The sequence below is a fragment of the Trichomonas vaginalis genome, chromosome IV (genome assembly GCF_026262505.1).
Source record: "Trichomonas vaginalis G3 chromosome IV, whole genome shotgun sequence".
NCBI classification, from domain to species: domain Eukaryota; phylum Parabasalia; order Trichomonadida; family Trichomonadidae; genus Trichomonas; species Trichomonas vaginalis.
Genome location: NC_067206.1, coordinates 21932056 through 21950546, shown reverse-complemented (window position 1 = coordinate 21950546; position 18491 = coordinate 21932056). Strand labels below are relative to the sequence as shown.

The 18491-nt window shown below is 34.0% G+C and overlaps 8 protein-coding genes and 6 pseudogenes across 14 annotated transcripts, besides 2 other annotated features; 13 read left to right on the top strand and 1 right to left on the bottom strand.

The window, feature by feature from the left end:
* Positions 1–18491: part of a mobile genetic element that runs on past both edges of the window.
* On the top strand, positions 238–851 carry TVAGG3_0144340 (annotated as a pseudogene). Its single transcript has one exon. A coding segment is annotated over exon 1 (614 nt).
* TVAGG3_0144330 lies at positions 2407–3365 on the top strand (annotated as a pseudogene). The gene has a single exon. A coding segment is annotated over exon 1 (959 nt).
* TVAGG3_0144320 (keratin-associated protein family) lies at positions 3897–4869 on the top strand (the record flags this gene model as incomplete). The annotated part of the gene is made up of 1 exon (XM_051224420.1): positions 3897–4869. A coding segment is annotated over one exon (973 nt), but the record flags the coding sequence as incomplete, so codon positions are not given.
* On the top strand, positions 5427–6227 carry TVAGG3_0144310 (integrase core domain containing protein family; the record flags this gene model as incomplete). The annotated part of the gene is made up of 1 exon (XM_051224419.1): positions 5427–6227. The coding sequence occupies one exon, from the start codon at positions 5427–5429 to the stop codon at positions 6225–6227; it is 801 nt and encodes a 266-aa protein (XP_051109405.1).
* TVAGG3_0144300 (organellar and viral DNA polymerase type B) lies at positions 6889–7446 on the top strand (the record flags this gene model as incomplete). The annotated part of the gene is made up of 1 exon (XM_051224418.1): positions 6889–7446. The coding sequence occupies one exon, from the start codon at positions 6889–6891 to the stop codon at positions 7444–7446; it is 558 nt and encodes a 185-aa protein (XP_051109404.1).
* Positions 8029–8407, top strand: TVAGG3_0144290 (annotated as a pseudogene). Its single transcript has one exon. A coding segment is annotated over exon 1 (379 nt).
* TVAGG3_0144280 lies at positions 8496–9324 on the top strand (annotated as a pseudogene). Its single transcript has one exon. A coding segment is annotated over exon 1 (829 nt).
* Positions 10071–10878, top strand: TVAGG3_0144270 (annotated as a pseudogene). Its single transcript has one exon. A coding segment is annotated over exon 1 (808 nt).
* On the top strand, positions 10880–12083 carry TVAGG3_0144260 (organellar and viral DNA polymerase type B; the record flags this gene model as incomplete). Its single annotated transcript, XM_051224417.1, has 1 exon — positions 10880–12083. A coding segment is annotated over one exon (1204 nt), but the record flags the coding sequence as incomplete, so codon positions are not given.
* TVAGG3_0144250 lies at positions 12938–13913 on the top strand (annotated as a pseudogene). The gene has a single exon. A coding segment is annotated over exon 1 (976 nt).
* Positions 14872–15126, bottom strand: TVAGG3_0144240 (uncharacterized protein; the record flags this gene model as incomplete). Its single annotated transcript, XM_051224416.1, has 1 exon — positions 14872–15126. One exon carries the CDS (start codon positions 15124–15126, stop codon positions 14872–14874), a length of 255 nt encoding a protein of 84 aa, XP_051109402.1.
* Positions 15190–15618, top strand: TVAGG3_0144230 (uncharacterized protein; the record flags this gene model as incomplete). The annotated part of the gene is made up of 1 exon (XM_001325142.2): positions 15190–15618. One exon carries the CDS (start codon positions 15190–15192, stop codon positions 15616–15618), a length of 429 nt encoding a protein of 142 aa, XP_001325177.2.
* On the top strand, positions 17743–17985 carry TVAGG3_0144220 (uncharacterized protein; the record flags this gene model as incomplete). The annotated part of the gene is made up of 1 exon (XM_001296034.1): positions 17743–17985. One exon carries the CDS (start codon positions 17743–17745, stop codon positions 17983–17985), a length of 243 nt encoding a protein of 80 aa, XP_001296035.1.
* TVAGG3_0144210 (uncharacterized protein) lies at positions 18145–18471 on the top strand (the record flags this gene model as incomplete). The annotated part of the gene is made up of 1 exon (XM_001296033.1): positions 18145–18471. One exon carries the CDS (start codon positions 18145–18147, stop codon positions 18469–18471), a length of 327 nt encoding a protein of 108 aa, XP_001296034.1.
* Positions 18472–18491: part of a terminal%2Cinverted (terminal inverted repeat of Maverick-1A transposon ID:TVAGG3_0144200) that runs on past the window's edge.

Sequence of the window (18491 nt, the reverse complement as noted above, 5' to 3'; positions counted from 1 at the left end):
GCATACTTTATGTTTGAACCTCCTGAGCCATCATTGACATAAATTTTTATAGGCTTCCACCCTTTGTTCATATTCCTGCTTCTTCCCTTTGCTCTTTTGTTCAGTAGTTCTACATCTTTATACACAGCTCCTGTCTCAGTGAATTCAAGAATATTTTCATTCGTTAGCTTTACATTCAAACCCTTGTCGAGTATATTGTTCATTTCATACATATAAAAGGTTTTTATTCTATATGAAATGAGAAGCAAATCCATCTTAGCTGGTGCTGTTAATGTTCCAATTGAACCAACATCAAATGTTGACTCACGAACGACAAACAATATTGTCATAAAGAACTATAGTTCAGAGTGTTTGAAAGAAAAAGAACCAGAGCTGAAATCCGTGAATTTAAACACAGCTTCAAACGCTAACGCTACATCAGATGTTAAGTTAGAGTATCCACCACTGGACCAAATTCTTTCAAGAGAAGCCAACGACAACCCTTACATAAATGTTCAAACAAATCCTTCAGATAACGTAGACCATTACCTTCTTCAGTTATACCAAACAATTTTACTCAAAGACGATAAGAAGCTTTTGATAAATCTTATAAGTAAGAACCAAATAATTCTAACAAAGGAGGACCTTGAAAATGTTATATCACGAATAACAGGAAAGCAATGTGTCATTGACTATCTCGACCCTGAAATCGAATGCTGTGGTCAAACGCCAATATTCATGAAAATAGGTAACATCCGCATCATTGAAACACAGGAACTACAGGAGTTGAGTTTAAGTATAAATATTCGAACGAGTATACAAAACTTTCAACAGAATATAAACTTTGTTTGAAATATGTTTTAGTAAATTAAAGCAGTCAGGAGGGCTCTTTGAGCCCATCTTGGCGCTTTGCACCGTCAGTCAAAAAAAATTTCAAGTTAGCAATTTGTAATATCTATCCAAAACTTCTTCAACAGTATCGAACTCATCTTCATAATGCAAACCTAATCTTATTGACTTGGTACAGTTTTCACTAACACAATATTTTTCTGTTCTCTTGACTGACATAACTAATTCATTTGTTTCATCAAACAGCAACAACCAAAGTTCATGACCTAATTAATAACATTCATACTTTATATTTTTAGCTCTGAGTTCTCTTGTAAGCTGTTGCATTTAATATTTTCTAAAAAGTCAACTTCAACAGTCATTCGCACTGGTGCCTTCAGTTCTACAGGCTCTCCTTGAAAGTCAACAAGTCTGAATTGCATGTCTTTCAAATTATGAGGACTAATGCGAACCCATTTACCTAAATGAGTTGCTATGACAGGAACGTTTGAATGAACATTGAATTGACTGCATAACAGAAGGATTTATATTCTACTGAACCTTTACTATTAACTCCTGAAATACCTGTGACATTAGCTATTTTTGACTCAATGTACAAACAATTGCCATAACATACGTATGGAACAGATTTCATCTCAATCGTTTTGTCAACACTTTTCAAAGGAAATGTCATATGGTATGCACCCAAAAGAAGTTGTACTCTATGACTCATTCTTGGTATCTTAAACTCCTTCGCATAACTGAACTTCAAAACTCCTGCAATAAGTTTAACATTCATTAAGTTTTTCTTCGTTATCCTTGTTTATTGTAGTATTTATGAGAGCATTTAACACTCCAGCTAATGTTTCCATCTTATATTCTACATTATTGTGAAATCTTATTTCGTGCTTCTTTCCATCTATTTCAATCTCCATGAAATCTGTTTCATCTGTTATAACGAATGAAGCGATAGTATTGAAGTCAACCATTCTGAATGCAAGCGCCTCATTCTGTAGACCTAAGTTTGTTTGTAGCTTTACTGTCCCGTATTCGTTTGGGTCTGTACTTTGCAAATAGAACAACATTTTATTCTCATTAAAATATGAGTATAGCTGCATATGCGTATGAAGCTGACAGAGCTAAACGTTTATATTTTGGTCAATACTCTCTCACACTTACTGACAAATATATTGTTATCACTGATGGAAATACTGAGAAATACATAACATGGAAGGACTATGAAAAGTTTGACCCTATTTTAACTCCATGTACTATGCCGTTTATAAAGGACGGTGAAATTATTGAAAAAGATAATACAACCGTATATAGGTCTGTTTATGAAGCGTTAGAATATATGTTGAATTATAATCCCGAAAGATTTTGACCAAGCACTACACATGTGCAATGCCTTTTATTAAGGACGGTGAAATCGTAAGAGTTCCGAATTCAACGGTTTACACAGCTGTTCAAAACAGTTTACAAAACATTTTAGCGAATATCTTTAATTCAGAAACTACAGAAATAAAATTACCATATATAACAGATGCTAAAGAAATTAAATCAAAAACGACAACATTATTTACGTCACTTAATGATTTAATGACTTATATCATTAATATTCCTGCACCAACTACAGCATTTGATCCAAACTCGACGGTTTGCAGTGTACCTTTCATAAATGACAGTTCATTAATTACTTTAAGGGATTCGACAGTAAATGAATCATTAAAGGCGTCATTAATGAAAATCATTGATTTTAATTCATTCACGAATACATATAATTCATTCATTAATGTTTCATATGCTTCTAAAGAAGGTGAGCCAAAAACTATCGATAAAGCGGTGTATGAAATAAAGCATCAACGACGAAATTGAATTCGTTAACTTTTGACGGTGATAGTTTCGTTAATGACATAACATCGGGGAAAACAATTTTAACGAAAGAATACTTAAAATCTCATGTTAGTGAGTTCGTTGAAATTGAAAAAGAAGGTGGAATTAAGTTCGATCCACTGAATTTCATTTTCAGCTTAGCGAATGCGGGTGTTAGTTTCGCTGAATGGACAACTATACAGAGTGAAATAAATGCAATATGGACGTTTTTGGGGTCAAAAGCGGGAATGTGTGAGCTTGTAAATGCTGCAAGAACATTAGGTGAAACAGGAAATTTTGTAGATGGTTTTAAAAGACTTGTTTCAAATGTTTTAACAAACACAAAGAAATTATTTAGATATACCATACATAACGGTCAGATTTTCGAACAGGTAGCAACAAACCCTCCGGTTATGGCTGCGTTGATGATGGTTAGAGATATAAAACCACGTAACGACGGGAACGAAGAACATGAACAACAGGATACTGGTCGGGTTATTCGAGACATTAAAAACGTGTATCCTGAAGTTATTGATTTATTTAGAGGAGTTAATGATTCAATTTCAAAACATTCTATAACCCTCGATGAAGAGAATAAATTAACAGATTATATATTCGTCATTATTGCAGAATTAATGAAGAGAATAAATGAAAAAGGAATTGGTGATATCATTAATGTCAGCGATGTAATGATGAAAAGAAATTTTGACTCATTATTTACAAAACCGAAAACAGAATATAGTCTTTATGACGTAATTACCGAATTAATGAAAAAGATTAATGATAATAAGAGTTCTGGCGGAAGAGTTGAATTAGAAGTGAATGATGTTAATGAGAAATTAGCCGAAAAAGCAGACAAAAATGAGCTTTTAGCTCTGAGTGATAAAGTCAAGAACCACGTTCATTATATAACTTCAGACGAACAGATTATAACGGACTACCATGGATATTTAACACGAAGTGATGAAGTGAAGACGGAAGACCCCAATGAAAGAAGATATAAATACATTCGTGCTAAAGGTTATGACATAAGCTGTACTGTACAGTATGACACGGGTAAAGCACCAGAAGCATTTAGTTATAACGATGAAATTTATGCCTCTACTTTCTCTGTTAAAGGTGTATTAGTTGAACCAAGATTTACTTTGAGAGTTAAGTCAAAAATAACGTTTGAAGATGCTATTAAAAGTAAAGCTGACAAAGTTGAACTCGAAGCAATGAACAAAGTTTTGAAATCTCATAAACACAACATCTCCGATATAAATGAACTTCAAGCTACATTAGACAGTAAAGCCGACAAGAACCATACACATAAATCCTTCACTACTGTTAGAGCAGACGACATAATATTGAACTATACCCTTGGTTCAAGTGCACCATTAGAAAATCCAAGTACAAGCGTAAAAGATACACTAAACTCCTTAAATAGTAAATGTATGAACATTGAAGGTCATGTCAGAAACTTTGAAACACATGAACTACCAGCAATGTTAGATAAAAAAGCAGATAAAGAACATACGCATAACTCCTTCTCAACTGTTGCTATAGAAAGTATTGAAGGAACGGTTGGCGGAACTGGTGGGGATGCATTATATTATAAACCTCCTAACTTTCCACAAGGTTTAACATCGAATGAAAACATAACAACGAAGAAAGAAATTAGCTGTAAAAATGTTTATGTCATGGACGATGAAAATAATGTTAAATTCACTGCTCAAGATTTATATGATAATAAAGCTGACAAGAACCATACACATAAATCCTTCACTACTGTTAGAGCAGACGACATAATATTGAACTATACCCTTGGTTCAAGTGCACCATTAGAAAATCCAAGTACAAGCGTAAAAGATACTCTTAACAATTTAGATAACAGTTGCAGGAATATCGAAGATCATGCCAGAAACTTTGAAGCATATGAACTACCAACAATGTTAGATAAGAAAGCAGACAAAACAGAGCTTCAAACATTAAAGACAGAAATACTTCAAACATTATATCCTATAGGCTCTATTTATACGTCAATGAACTCAACAAATCCAGAAACAGTTCTGGGTTTTGGTACATGGAAGCAGATTGTAGATAAATTCTTATACTGTGCTAGATATTCAAAGCAAACAGGAGGTTCGAAGAAAATTAAAGAAGCAAACCTTCCACCGCACACTCATACAGGAACTACAAACACAACAGGTAATCATTCACATTCAATAACAAAAAGAGGTTATACAAATCTTGCAGCGGGTTCGGATAGACAGGGAATGAATAGATATGATATTTCAAGTGACCCAGTAGATTCAAGCACAGGTATTTTCTGTGGAACCACAGGTAATCATTCACACACTTTCACAACAAATCCAACAGGCTCGGGTGCAGATTATATGCCACCATTTGTGACTGTATTCGCATGGTACCGCGTTCAATGAACGCGCTTGAGCCTAGAATAAAATCTTTAACTTTACATAAATGAGCTTGAAAGAAGTATTCGAACAACATCCATGGAGGTCATTTAAGAAGTTCAATGAAGCTGCAAAGAGTTGGGGATTTACTAACAGAGCTGAAGTTAAAAAGTTCTTTGACAAAAATGTTGTACATCAAACAAAAATAAACCCTTACGACTACTTTTTACCAATTTACTCCAACACTCCGACGCATACCAATTTGACACTCTCATTCAAAGCAGAAAAGGAGGACATAAACCATTCCTCATCTTCATAAATGTTAACACTCGCAAAGCTTTTGCGTATATAATGAGAAATAAAGGAACTCGTGAAGTGTTAAGAGTTTTACAAAAGTTTGTAGCAGAACATAACCCAAGTACTTTAACATCAGACCAAGACAGTGCATACCTCAGCAACGAAATCACAGAATTTCTCATTAAGCATAACATAACTCACTACACTACTGAAGACCATAACCATAACATACTCGGCATCATAAACCGCTTCAGAAGGACTCTCAGAGATTTAAATCAAGAGCGAGACTTTACCGAAGAAACAATGAAACATTTTCTCGAAGTATATAATTCCTCAACAAATTCTACAACAGGACATACACCAAATTCAATGACACAACAACAAGAAGAAAAGTATATACAAAAGAAACGAAGCCAAACACACAATATCAGAAATTCAACACAATTTACCCTCATTCCTGGTACAAAAGTTCGTGTAGTTCTTGACGACAAACCGTTGACAAAGAAACGTTTAAGGTTAAGTCGAAATTATTATATCGTAGACTCTACGCAAGGTAATGGATATCTTATAAAAGCTGCTGACGACTCCATAGCATTTTACCCTCGTCATAAATTAGTCGAAAGTAGTAATGGCAAACTTGCTGAAACCATTGACGAAGCAAAGCGAGGAGTGGTTATTGAAATACTTGACTATAACACAAACGATGACACTTATAAAGTAAGATATGAAGGAGGCGTTGAAGATGTTATACCATCTAAGAACTTGAGAGAGTCGAAGCCAACACATCTGGGACCATTAGAGCGGGAGTACTGGAAAGACAAAAATATGCCAGAAAGAATAAGAAAATTCTTCTAAACTTTTTCATTAGATGTAAATCAGACAAAGCATTTACCAGAAAGAATAAGAAAATTCTTCTAAACTTTTTCGTTGGATGTAAATCAGACAAAAATATATTTTAGGTGAAGAGGTGAGATTTCACCTGTTTTCTCACCTGTTTTTTCACCTGTTTTCTCACCCTCACCGCTTAGCGGCTCAGACCCTTTGGGTCTCGTGAATTTTCATGAATTTCCTTAAGATAGAAAAAATAAAGTTAGTTTTATTTTTATTTATTTTTTATCTTGTATGTAAAGATATGATTTCAACAATAGGTTCTACAACAATTCAAACAACTACAGCACCAAACTCTTTAGTCATGAATCCTACATCTATGTTAGTAGAGATGAAAAGCTTCATTCCTTCTTCATATACTTTTGAGACAGAAATACAAAGAATTAAGCAAGAACTTTTAACAAGTAATTTAGACTGTAGTGCGAAAGATGAAACAAATGAACAGTATCTTTATGACATGCAGGACATTATTGACCATTTACCCAAATTGCCTGAAATCCAACAACAAAAGCTCACTATTCATGAATTCGATGAAATAGAAGTGAAACCAACTGACTCAGTAGAAATAAAGAAGTTCATACGTAGAGTAAACTATGAGTTTCTAGGATATCATTGCAACCATAAAGTTATGGACAAAGATTGCGACATGGTATATAAGAACATCTCTGACATATATAAATCTGGGGAGTTTAAGACATACGACAACTTTGTTTCATTAGTTGCTGAATGTGTATGGCAGATAAGAGATAAAGATAAAAGATGTAAAATATGGAATGGACAAATAAAACCAACAACTTTTGAGTTAAAGAAAACCATTGACGCCTTAGTTGTTCTAGCAGGTCAAATTTCAATGTATAACGCAAAAATGAACCCACAATGTTCAAAATGTAAAGCAGCAATAAGGAAATATAACTATTCTGTCAAAGAGATAGAACGTATGAGAAACGACTATGCTGACTTAAAGAAAGAAGTAGAGAAACCAGCAGAAGATAAAATGGACATGTTAGCATTTCTGAACAAAAACTATCCAACAGCTGACGATTTCCTATTATCTGATGTCAAGAAGAAGTATAAAGAAACTTTCGGCATTGTTAAAACTTTTGACATACTGACAGAAGAAATAGAAGCTACGAAATTGTTTAGAATTTCAAATATACATCGTACAATTCATGTAAAACGCTTATAAAATAACTGGGGTGAAAAATTAGGTGAGAAAACAGGTGAAATCTCACCTCTTCACCTAAAATATATTTTTATTGAATTCAGCAACAAAATTCTGAGTAAAATAATTTTTAGGGCATGTGTCAAACCGTTGAGTTTTCACAAAATTTAAAAAAATAACGTTTACCATGTAAAACACTTATAAAATAACTGGGGTGAAAAATTAGGTGAGAAAACAGGTGAAATCTCACCTCTTCACCTAAAATATATTTTTATTGAATTCAGCAACAAAAATCATGAATTTTCCTTAAGATAAAAAAATAACGCTAATTTTTTTCTAAGAAAAATTTTTATTTTGTATGTAAAGACAGTAATGACAAACATTGAGTTTGAAACAGTTAGAAAGGTAGACAATGACACCAAAGTGGTTAGAATAGGTGATTTAAACGTAAGATACTCAAAGAAATACAACAAATATTCTTTGTCAGACATTATATCTCCATCTGAAAAGAAAACAAACCATTGGGTTAGAAATGCTTCAACTCAGAAAATTTTGACAAGAAATCCTGAGCTTATGATATCAGTAAGATTCTATGGAACTACAGCATATCTCATTGACAAAAGTCTTATACCAATAGTTTTGTTATGGATTGACCCAGTTGTTGGATATAACTTCATAACTTATGGTTCATTCGATACGGAACGTTGCAGTGAAGGCTTACTTTACATCGTTCAGAAACCGAAGGACTTCAATACAAAGAGATATAAGATAGGAAGAACATATAATATAACTCAAAGATATGACAGTACAGTCAATAGAGTCAAGGTTGTGTTCGTTAATGATATGAGAGCTGCAGAAACAGAACTACTTGAAAAGTTTGAGAAAAATGTATGGTGCTCCCATGAAAGGTAAAGAAACGTTTGAAGTAGATGAGATAGATAAAGCTATAAAATTATTTGACGAAGTTGCTGAAAAATACATGTAAAGCGTTTATTTTTGGTCTTTTGTGAAAGTCGAAAAATAAAGTTAGTTTTATTTTTATTTATTTTTTTATTTTGTATGTAAAGACAGTAATGTCAACATTAGAGAACACAACAACTGCTATCGTTCATGAAGCCATAAATGAAGAATACGAATACATACAATATAACAAACAACTTCGCCTCATTCGTTCGGTCAAAGATGACATGTACCAAATGCAAAGTATAATGAATGCTCTTCGTTCTACAAAGCAAGCATATCATTGGTTTGAAAACCAACAGACAAAAGAACTTTTAGAAGAATTTCCTCATATGATTGCTTCCCTCGGAAAACCGAGAGAAGAGATTCCATTCGAAAATCGCAAGAATTTGGCACCTGGTTTGAAAGGTTATTATGTTCATAGACTTTTAGTAAATGCTGTAGCAATGTGGGCTTCACCTCGTTATGCTTGTTATATTTTCATGATGTTAGATGAACTATATAAAGCAGAACATGGAGAGATGGAAAAGAAACTTCAAGCAAAAGATGAAGTCATTGAATCCAAAGACAAAAGCATACAGAAAAGAATACCACTTTCAGTACCAAAAGGAAAGGAAAAGAGTTATAAGTATATGATATATACTGAAGAGTTGGAGAAAGAAGAAGATAAAGATATGGTTATGTTGCATTTAGTCAGAAGAAACAACAAGAGCTTTTATGACCTTGCTAAGATTTACAAATCTGACAGAAATTGGTTCTATCGTGAAAACTTACCGATTTCAATGACACCGAATGAGCAAATAAAGGAAATTGTCAAAAGTACTCTTCCTCAAACACACTATGACATCAAAAGTTGCCACAATACTTACATTCAAAGAAGACTTAACATTACTGAAGGAAAAAATAACAGAATATTTCGATAACTTCAAAGAGGAAGAATGAAAAAAAATCTCGTCGGGTGCCACGTTAGAACCATAGTGGAGAAAACCATGATAAAAACAAAACGCTCCATGTCGATCATAATCGACGAAGTGCAAATCTTCACTTCGTCAAGTTTATTTTGTTTTTACCATTTAATTGCTGTAAAATGTCGATATGAAGACTAACCAAATATATTTTTGCTTAAATGACGTCAGGGTCAATTTCTTCAACCATTTCACTTCCTTCGTCAATGTCAATAGAAGCTTCTTCAACCTTTGTAAGAATTTCTGTATAACATCTTTGTTCGTTATTGTCTTCAGAGATGAAGGATAATATTTCACAATTTGTTTCACCCTTCTTATATTCTTTCTGTTCGGAAAGATTCATAGCAATACTGAAGAAGTCAATGTTAGAGTTCTTTATGACAGTATAATGAGTATCTTTGACATTCACGAAGAAACTCTTTTGTTTCAAAACTACTGCTAACTCTTGTGAAGTATAACGTTTGCGGTCAATGACGATAGCTAATGGTCTGACATACTGACCGAACTTAGATTCTTTCACAAACTTTCTTGTTAAAGATAACATTAACGTTTGCAGCACCATTGAACTCATTCTTGATGGCAGTAGCGAGAGCATTGTATGAAAAGAACTTGCAATCTTGCATGTGTTTCATTAAAATAAAAATATTAAATTATTTTGAAAAATAACTTAAAAAAAATCTAATCTAATTTTTTCAAAAAAATATTTTTTATTTCCTACTAAAGATGTATCGGAAGTTGTCTAAGTTAGAACACTCGGAAATAAAACAACTTCTTACAGAAGCTAATATAGATGTTGCAAAGCATTACGCAACAAACAAAAAAGCACTCGCTGACATCCTCAATGACTATAATGGTGCAATAAGTTATGATAGAATTCATGAGTTCATAAAGCCGCAACGCGCGAGGACGAAGTCCATGCAAGAGCATTTCCTTTAAATGACGTTGCTATTGACTTATATCATAGACGTTCAATACCTCATGAAGTAAGAAGAGAAATGTTTGACATAACAAATGCAAACGTTGGTCATACTCGTAAAGCTCTTTCGCATGATGTTCGTCAAGAGATGTTTGACATAACAAATGCAAACGTTGGTGAAACACGAAAGAGAGACGACACACTGAAACAACAGAGAAGAGAGATGTTTAAAAATGCTATAGAACAAGTTCGCAAAGCTAACGATGTCATTCGTTCCATTGACGACAAACCAAAAGAAGGTGAGAGATGGTTAAAGAAAGATGAAGAGAATAGGAAGAGAAATGTGAAGTCAGGCAATAGACTCATTGACTTTAACATCGAAGCTTTAGATGAACCAAACAGAGACTACTTACACAAACATTTCGGTAAGGTTTTCATGAGACTCTTAGAGAAGATTAAAATAAACTCCCAACAAAGATGGATGGTATGTTATAAACTTGGTGGAAAGTATGAATGTTCTACGTTAAACCTCAATAATATTGGAACATTACTACATCAGCTCTTGAAGGAGAACTTTATATCAGAGATAGAAGCAAATGCTGCAGGTATTGTTGAAATGCACTATGACTTCTTCTTGACAAACATAAAGAATCTTACTGAAATAAAGATGTATGATTTAACTGAATATGAAGGCTTAACGATGTCAGATGTTAAGAAAGGAAAGCCACAGAAGCGACCATATAGAGATGAAAGCACACTGACAGAAAGACAGAAAAGATTATTGAACAGACTTAAACAAACAGGAGATAAACAAGATATAGATGACTTCTGGAATGAAATCCTTGGTGAAAAGAAGTTTTATAAGAAGAGAAGCGGTCAGTTCTGGAAGTATCTTTGCACATTACCTATAAATCTTGAACGCTACCAAATCTTCAATGAACTGAACAAAAGAACTGCAACACTTATGACAGAAGACAATTGTTTCGTTTATGCTTGCATTCAGGCTGGAGTAAATGAAGAAACTATTGACCACATGAGAGAAGTCATTCGTGTTAGAGACTTTCCTCAAAGTAAAGTACAAGAAATTTCTGACGCAACAGGTATAGCATTTAATGTTACCATTGGTTATTTCAATGACTCAAGACATAATGAAATAAAGAGATACATACCAAAAGAATGTAAAACTGTTCGAACTATTGACTTACTTCTTGTTGAAGACCACTACATGCTAAATGAAAGATTACCAATGACAACATATTTCATTCGCAACTATATAGAAATCTTGAAGGAGTGTGGTGGAATGAACATTGAGAAACAGATGAAGATTTATACAAAGAGAGAGAACAAATATGTAGTTCGTTATGATAGAACTACACCGTTATGGGATGTTATGAAAACATTGTGGGAGTGCAAATATTTCGAACCTATTTCTTATGGAGAACTTTTCACATATACTACTGACTTATATAAACAGAACCTTGCACCATTTAAAGATTTGACATATGCTCCAAAGTATTGTTTACAACTGAAGAAGAAAGCCGAGTCAAAAGAAGTAAATAAAAATAAGTGCAAGTTCATTCCTGAGCACGTTTTCTTTGCTGACTTTGAGTGTAGTACGGATGGCTTTCATAAAGCTTTTAACATCTGTTATGACAGTGAAGATGGTTCAGTGAGTGAAAGCATTTGGGGTCAGAACTGTGCAACAGAATTTTTGGAACGACTTCCTGACAAGAGTTTAATATATTTCCATAACCTCAGCTATGATATAAACTTCATCTTAAGACACATGACAGAAGTGAAAGGAACTCCCATCATTAAAGGTTCACGAACAATGCAAATAACTGGCTTATATAAAGGAAGGGGCAATTATTATAAAAGACTCTTACAGTGTTATAAATAAGAAGCTTAAACTATTTCCTGCTATGTTTAACTTACAAACAGGACCGAAAGAAGTATTTCCATATAACTACTACAGCAGTACTTTGTTAGCAAATGACAACAGAACTGGTGTCATTTCTGAAGCATGTAAGTTTATCCAGGATGCAGATACATTTATGAAAAACATAGATTCCATCAAAGGTTGCAGAATAGATGAAAACCACTTCGACTTAGAAAAATATAGCACATTTTATTGCAAACAAGATGTAAGAATTTTAAGAGAAGGTTTTGTTAAGTTCCGCAATGACATATTGAAAGAATTTGATTTAAACGTTTATGACTACGTTAGTATTTGTTCAATTGCTAACAAATTATTTGAGAACAGAGTATACTTCCCGAATGGAAATCTTTATGACCTCTCAAATAAACCAAGAGAATTTATTTCGAGATGCATTCAAGGTGGAAGATGTATGCTGTCAGATAACATGAAACAAAAGAGCGAAAAGAAACTCATTGCTGACTTCGACGCTGTTTCATTATATCCATCCGCTATAGCAAGACTTTATACTTTAGAAGGAATTCCAAAAGTATTGAAGGATGAGATGTTAACAGATATTTGAGACATTTATTCGATGACGACCAAAAGGAACCCATTGGTGAAAAGTTTATGTCTGGCTTCTTTGTTCTCATTAAGATAACAGAGATTGGAATACATAGACACTTTCCTTTAATAGTTTGTGACCCTGAACTAAATCCAGAACTTAACGTTCCCAGAAGTTCAAACACTTGCTGTTTAATGTATGTTGACCATATAACATTACAAGACCTCATAAAATATCAAGGTGTCAAATGTGAAGTGTTGCAAGGATACTATTACGATGGAAACAGAGATATTAGAATAAGAGATGAAGTAAAGAAGTTGTTTGAGTTAAGGTTAAAGTATAAGAAAGAAAAATCCTTTGCAAGAAAATATAAAGCTCATTCTGAACAGTATTTATGGCAAAACTATTCTATCTCCTATTGAGTCAAAAATAACCATAGTAATGACAAAGATGCTATAAGATATGCCATCAGAAACTACAACCATATAGTGAAGTTCGAAGGTTTGGATGGTTCAGATAAAACTATTTTCAAGCTAACGAAAAGCATTTGCAGACACTTTAACTTCTGTCCACTTGGTGTTAACATTCTGTCTATGTCGAAGAGAATAATGTGTGAAGTATTCTGTACTGCTGAAGACTTAGGAATGGACATCTTTTATAGCGATACCGACAGTATGCATCTCTACAATGAAGATATCCCTCGTTTAGCTGAAGAGTTTGAGAAACGTTATGGAAGAGTTCTCATTGGTAAAAACCTTGGTCAGTTTCATAGTGACTTCGCAGAAATAACACCTGGAAAACAAAGTTTAGCATACAAGTCAATATTTTGTGGAAAGAAGACCTACATAGACTTACTCACTAACGATTTAAATGAAGTTGCATTTCACTGCAGAATGAAAGGCGTGAAGCAAGATGTTATTGCTTTAACCGCTAATGAAATGTTTCCTGACTCTGTTCAGTGTTTCTAATGATGAAGATAAAGGTTTAATGGTTCCGCAAGGAAAATTTGACAAAGACTCTGAGTTCAGTTTAATGAAACTTTACAAAGCACTTCATGATGGTCAAGAGATTGGATTTGACTTATGTAAGTCTTCTAGTCCTTGCTTTGCTGAAAAGTTTAACTTCTCAATAACGACTAAAACAAGCTTTATTCGTAAGTTGAAGTTCTGAGGTCATTTATTTTTGTCAGCAGTGAGACCATTCGTGATAAAAATAAGCCGCTAGCGGCAAGGGCGAAGCCCATGAGGTCATTTACAATACTGCGATGGTAGAGTTTAAGAGTTGTGCTTCAATGTAGAGACAGTCCTTATGGTCTGGAGGTAAGAACACTGGGCAGTTATGGTCATGAGTGGAGAACATGTCTATCCAAAACTCACGATTGAAGCCAGTTAATTTAAGTATTTAGGGTTAGGAAGTGGTGAAGTTCTTGTATGACCAATGAACTCATTTTCAACTCCCTTACTTAAGTTTGAATATAATATAGCTTGCTTTCTATCCCAAATGCCAGGTGTTACAATCTTTGAAAATTCATTTTTCCTCGGAAGCATTGCATCATAATTGAAAACATTCTTGAATCATCACTTGGTTCAGAGATTTGAAATCTTATACGTAATGGATTTTCTTTCTCTTTAGCGACTTCATTGAATGGTGATAATACAAAACTGACAGTCATGAGTTCCATCTTCATTTTCATTAAATTCATAATGAAAGTCTATAAGTTGTGGCGACTACCTTCTTCCTTCAGTTGTGCAAGAAACTCACGTAAAGGCTGTAAAGTTTGTACTTCAATGTTGAACTTTTTCTCGAACATCTCATTAAATGAAATCATACATTGCAACAATGTTGTATCGTCTTTAAAGTATTTGTATATGTGAATGTTTTGGGCGCTTAAAGACTGTTCGTCATTTTCTATCTCGACTTGAAGTATAAAGTCAACCTTTCTGAAAGCACGTGTTATATACATAGATGTTATGCCAATGTACTTCTCTTCATTTATGTTCACAATCCAGTCTGTTGGAAACTTAAACGTTACTCTGTTCCCCTTTATTTTGACGTCAGGGTTTTCACTACTGAACGCAACAGTTAAAGGTATTTGTCTATACATTTAATTCGGATAAAAATAAACCATTTACTCTTTCTTTGCTTCAGCTTCTTTAGCTTTTTGTTCTTCCTTTGCTTTTGCTTCTTCTCTAGCTTTCTTCGCCAGCAAACGTGGGTTCTTTTGTCTTCCAGCAGCTAATGCAGCAAGTTGTTTTTCACTAAGTTTTCTCTTTGGTCTCTCTGGCTTTTGTTCTTGTTTTTGTTCCTTCAGTTCGGATAAAATTTGCTCGCGAATTTCTTTCTTCAATGCTTCAACATCTATGACCCCTTGGGTCTTGTCCATATGACTTGTCTGAGTCATTTGACTGCGGATAAAAATCTAACTTAAAACTTTAACCGATGTAAAATGAGCTTGTCAAAATCAGAGCGAGAGTCTATTATATTAAATGACGCAAGAGGAATACAACATCCTTTCTATTACGTAAGTCAGAGTAAAGATGGTAAAATATACGTAAGAAAAAGAAAGGTTCCATTAGCGAATGCAGAAAGCGACAACATTAAGGTGCATGGCACCGAGGGCGAAGCCCATATAAAACCTTCTGTTCAAACTGAGCCACCAAAAGAACCAGAAGAAAAGAAGCCAGATGTACTTTCAATAACGAACCAAGAGCTTATTGCAAAGTTCGTGAATTTCATTGAAAAACAAACCGAGTCAAAGAACCCTGACCCACCAGTGAAAGAAGTTGAGACAAAAGAGAATGTACAGTTCATTGAAAATGTCAAGAAACAACTTCCACCACGAATGCCAAGAAGAAGAGTGAGAATAATGAAGTAAATAGATATTTTTATCTGAAGTAAATACATGCAGAACGAACAGCTAAACGAATTTACTCCAGCAGAGCATATTCATCAGATTCGCTCATATTTCGATATCATAGACAATGCAGTTCAAATTGGTGACACTAATAGAAAATATTCTGACGCAAAGATTCCATCACAACCTGGAACTGCTAAAGATAACACATGGGTAACATTCAATCTCTCACCTCCTGGTGAAAATATGTTGGACCTTTACAATACATTCATTACGTATAAAATGGAAGGTCAATTTATTGCAGATAAAGAAATTGGTTCAGGTTCCAATAAAACAAACCCCCAGGATTTTGGATTGGTTTCGATGACGCTTTCTATGCAGTTGCTGGATATCAAATCCTTGCAAATGGTCGTATCGTATATTCTCAAGACAACGCAAGAGAAGAAGCATATATAACTTCAAACTCACAAACTACCGAACAAATAAAGAAAGTAGATGTTTTTCAAAGACTCGACATGAAGATGTATGGAGTCATTCGGGAACATGCAGAACAGGACAAATTGTTAGTGGTCCAATTACAGCAGAAAATCATTTGATTTTAAGCTTCGTTTAAGAATTCCTGTTAGAAGTTTTTCCATTAGAAGCTATAAGATTTATTCCTGCATTTGCAGGAAACATTCAGCTTAAAGTAAAGTTCAGTAGCGACGCCTTACAATGCCACATCTATATCTGTAAATGATATCATTGCTTTCAATCCAACTCTTAAAGTTGCATTTGCTTCAGATTCAAATCCACCGACAAATAAATTTGTTCCATGGAATGAACCATTCACTATGATAACGAAGTCAGTAGAAGCTAGTGGAACAGTTACTATTACAACTGTAACCCAGCAACTATTTCGAACAAAGATGGATTTTAATGAATGTTTCATTCATCCAAAGTCATTCTCTTTAGACCCTAACATTTATACAGAACTTGTAGAACATTATACAAACGAGGCTTTATGTTTTCCTGTTAAAGTTATGGATTGGATTCCTATGGACGGTTCATTCTCAAAGAATACAGATAGTTCAAGTGCAACATTTACAGCAGCTTATACGCCTATTAATGTTAAAAAGTATTTGGGCACTATTTAGAAAGAAAGACAACTATTATGTTAATTTTGAGAACCCTAAGTTTAAATATCTTCAGCTTTCCATGGGAGCTTATGGAAATATGCCTGCAGAACCTGAAAAATCATATGGACCTGTATTTTATGAAATGGTTGCGAACGCTTGCAATACAAAACAATGATATGATAGGATTTAATGAAGATTTATGAGGTCATTGGTGGATGATGGTAGTGTGGAACATAAATGGGATAGCTATGACAACACACATTTCTTATGTGTTTTCCAAACAGAAGTGGACTTTTGCTTCCAGCAAGGTCAAACATCTACTGCTCCAATAACATACAAAATTGTCTGTTAAAGGACCTATTGAACTAGCAACTGAAAACGTACCAAAGCCACTAATTGGATTTATGAGGGATTGTTGCTTTGCCACAAGTAAGACAGTCAGCATACCAATAATAAGATTAGATGACTATAACTTAGCAGCTGACGACAGTGAGAATAAAGGATGAACGTTTATTTTTAAAGCTTATAAATGAGTTCTTCATCAAGCTCTCGTGAACCTTCACCATCTATGAAACAAACTTTACCAAACGATTATGGAGCACCTATTGAATATTTCTTACGAGCTGCACAATGGCAAAGACAGTCTCACCAAGGTTAGGTGTTCCACCAGCTCCTGTCAAAAATAGCATTTGGTCAAGTCCTTATATAAATATGGTCTCCACTAGGTTTGCTAGCTACAGCAAGCAGTTATATGTTGAAAGAAATAAAGCAAATGTTGTAAATAATACTGAAGTAGTTGAAGTTAAACAAACTCCAACACCTTCGCCAAAACCAACGCCTTCACAAAACACTTCAATGACTCCTGAACCTATGAAAGTACAAACTCCTGTTCAAAAGTCAACTCCAAAACCGACTCCAACATTTAAACCAGAACCTACACCACAAATAAATCGTAAAACTCCTGCGTTTCCTTACTGAAAAAAATAACGTTATTTTTATTTAATATTAAAATTTTTATTTGATTGAAATGACGACTAAAGTCACTGAAGCAATGAAACAAAAGTTTTTGGTAGAATACATTAAATCAGGAGCGGTTCCAGAAGGTTTTTACGTTCATACTATGAAGGATGGTAGAGTTCAGTTTAGAAAGATAAAGCAACCATTAGATAGAGAAGGTATATTAAGGAAGATTAAACTTCATGAGGACAACATTGCTGAACTTAAGAAGAAGCTAGAAGAGTTGGAGAAAGCAGACGACAGTGAGGAATAAAATTTATTGTGGGTGAAAAAAACGGGTGAAAAAAGAGGTGAGATTTCACCACTTCACCTAAATTTATTTTTGTGCTATGTTTTCATACGCGTGAAGGTAGTGATATCGTTTATTTTTTATTTTATTTTTACTGAAAATTTTTATTTTATTTTTATGTAAATGACGAAAACTATTGAGATAACAAACTACAACGGTCATGAGTTCAAGAATTTGTTCTTCGTTCCTCGTGAAAATACATTCTATCAGATACGAGGGAGAAAGGGTAAAGTTAGTTTGAGCGTTTATGAAGGAATGAAGAATGGAAAGTTTATACAAGCATACGATACAAACGGTAAACGTGTTTCATTAGCTTTGTCAAAACTTACTAACATTTATTTTGACAGTGACTTTGACTCTGACGATTGGAGCGACAGCAGCGATACTGAAGAATATGAACTATTGTGTGAAGCACAGCAATGGGAAGAGTTGCAATACTTTTGTAAGTGAGAACGTTTATTTTTTACATT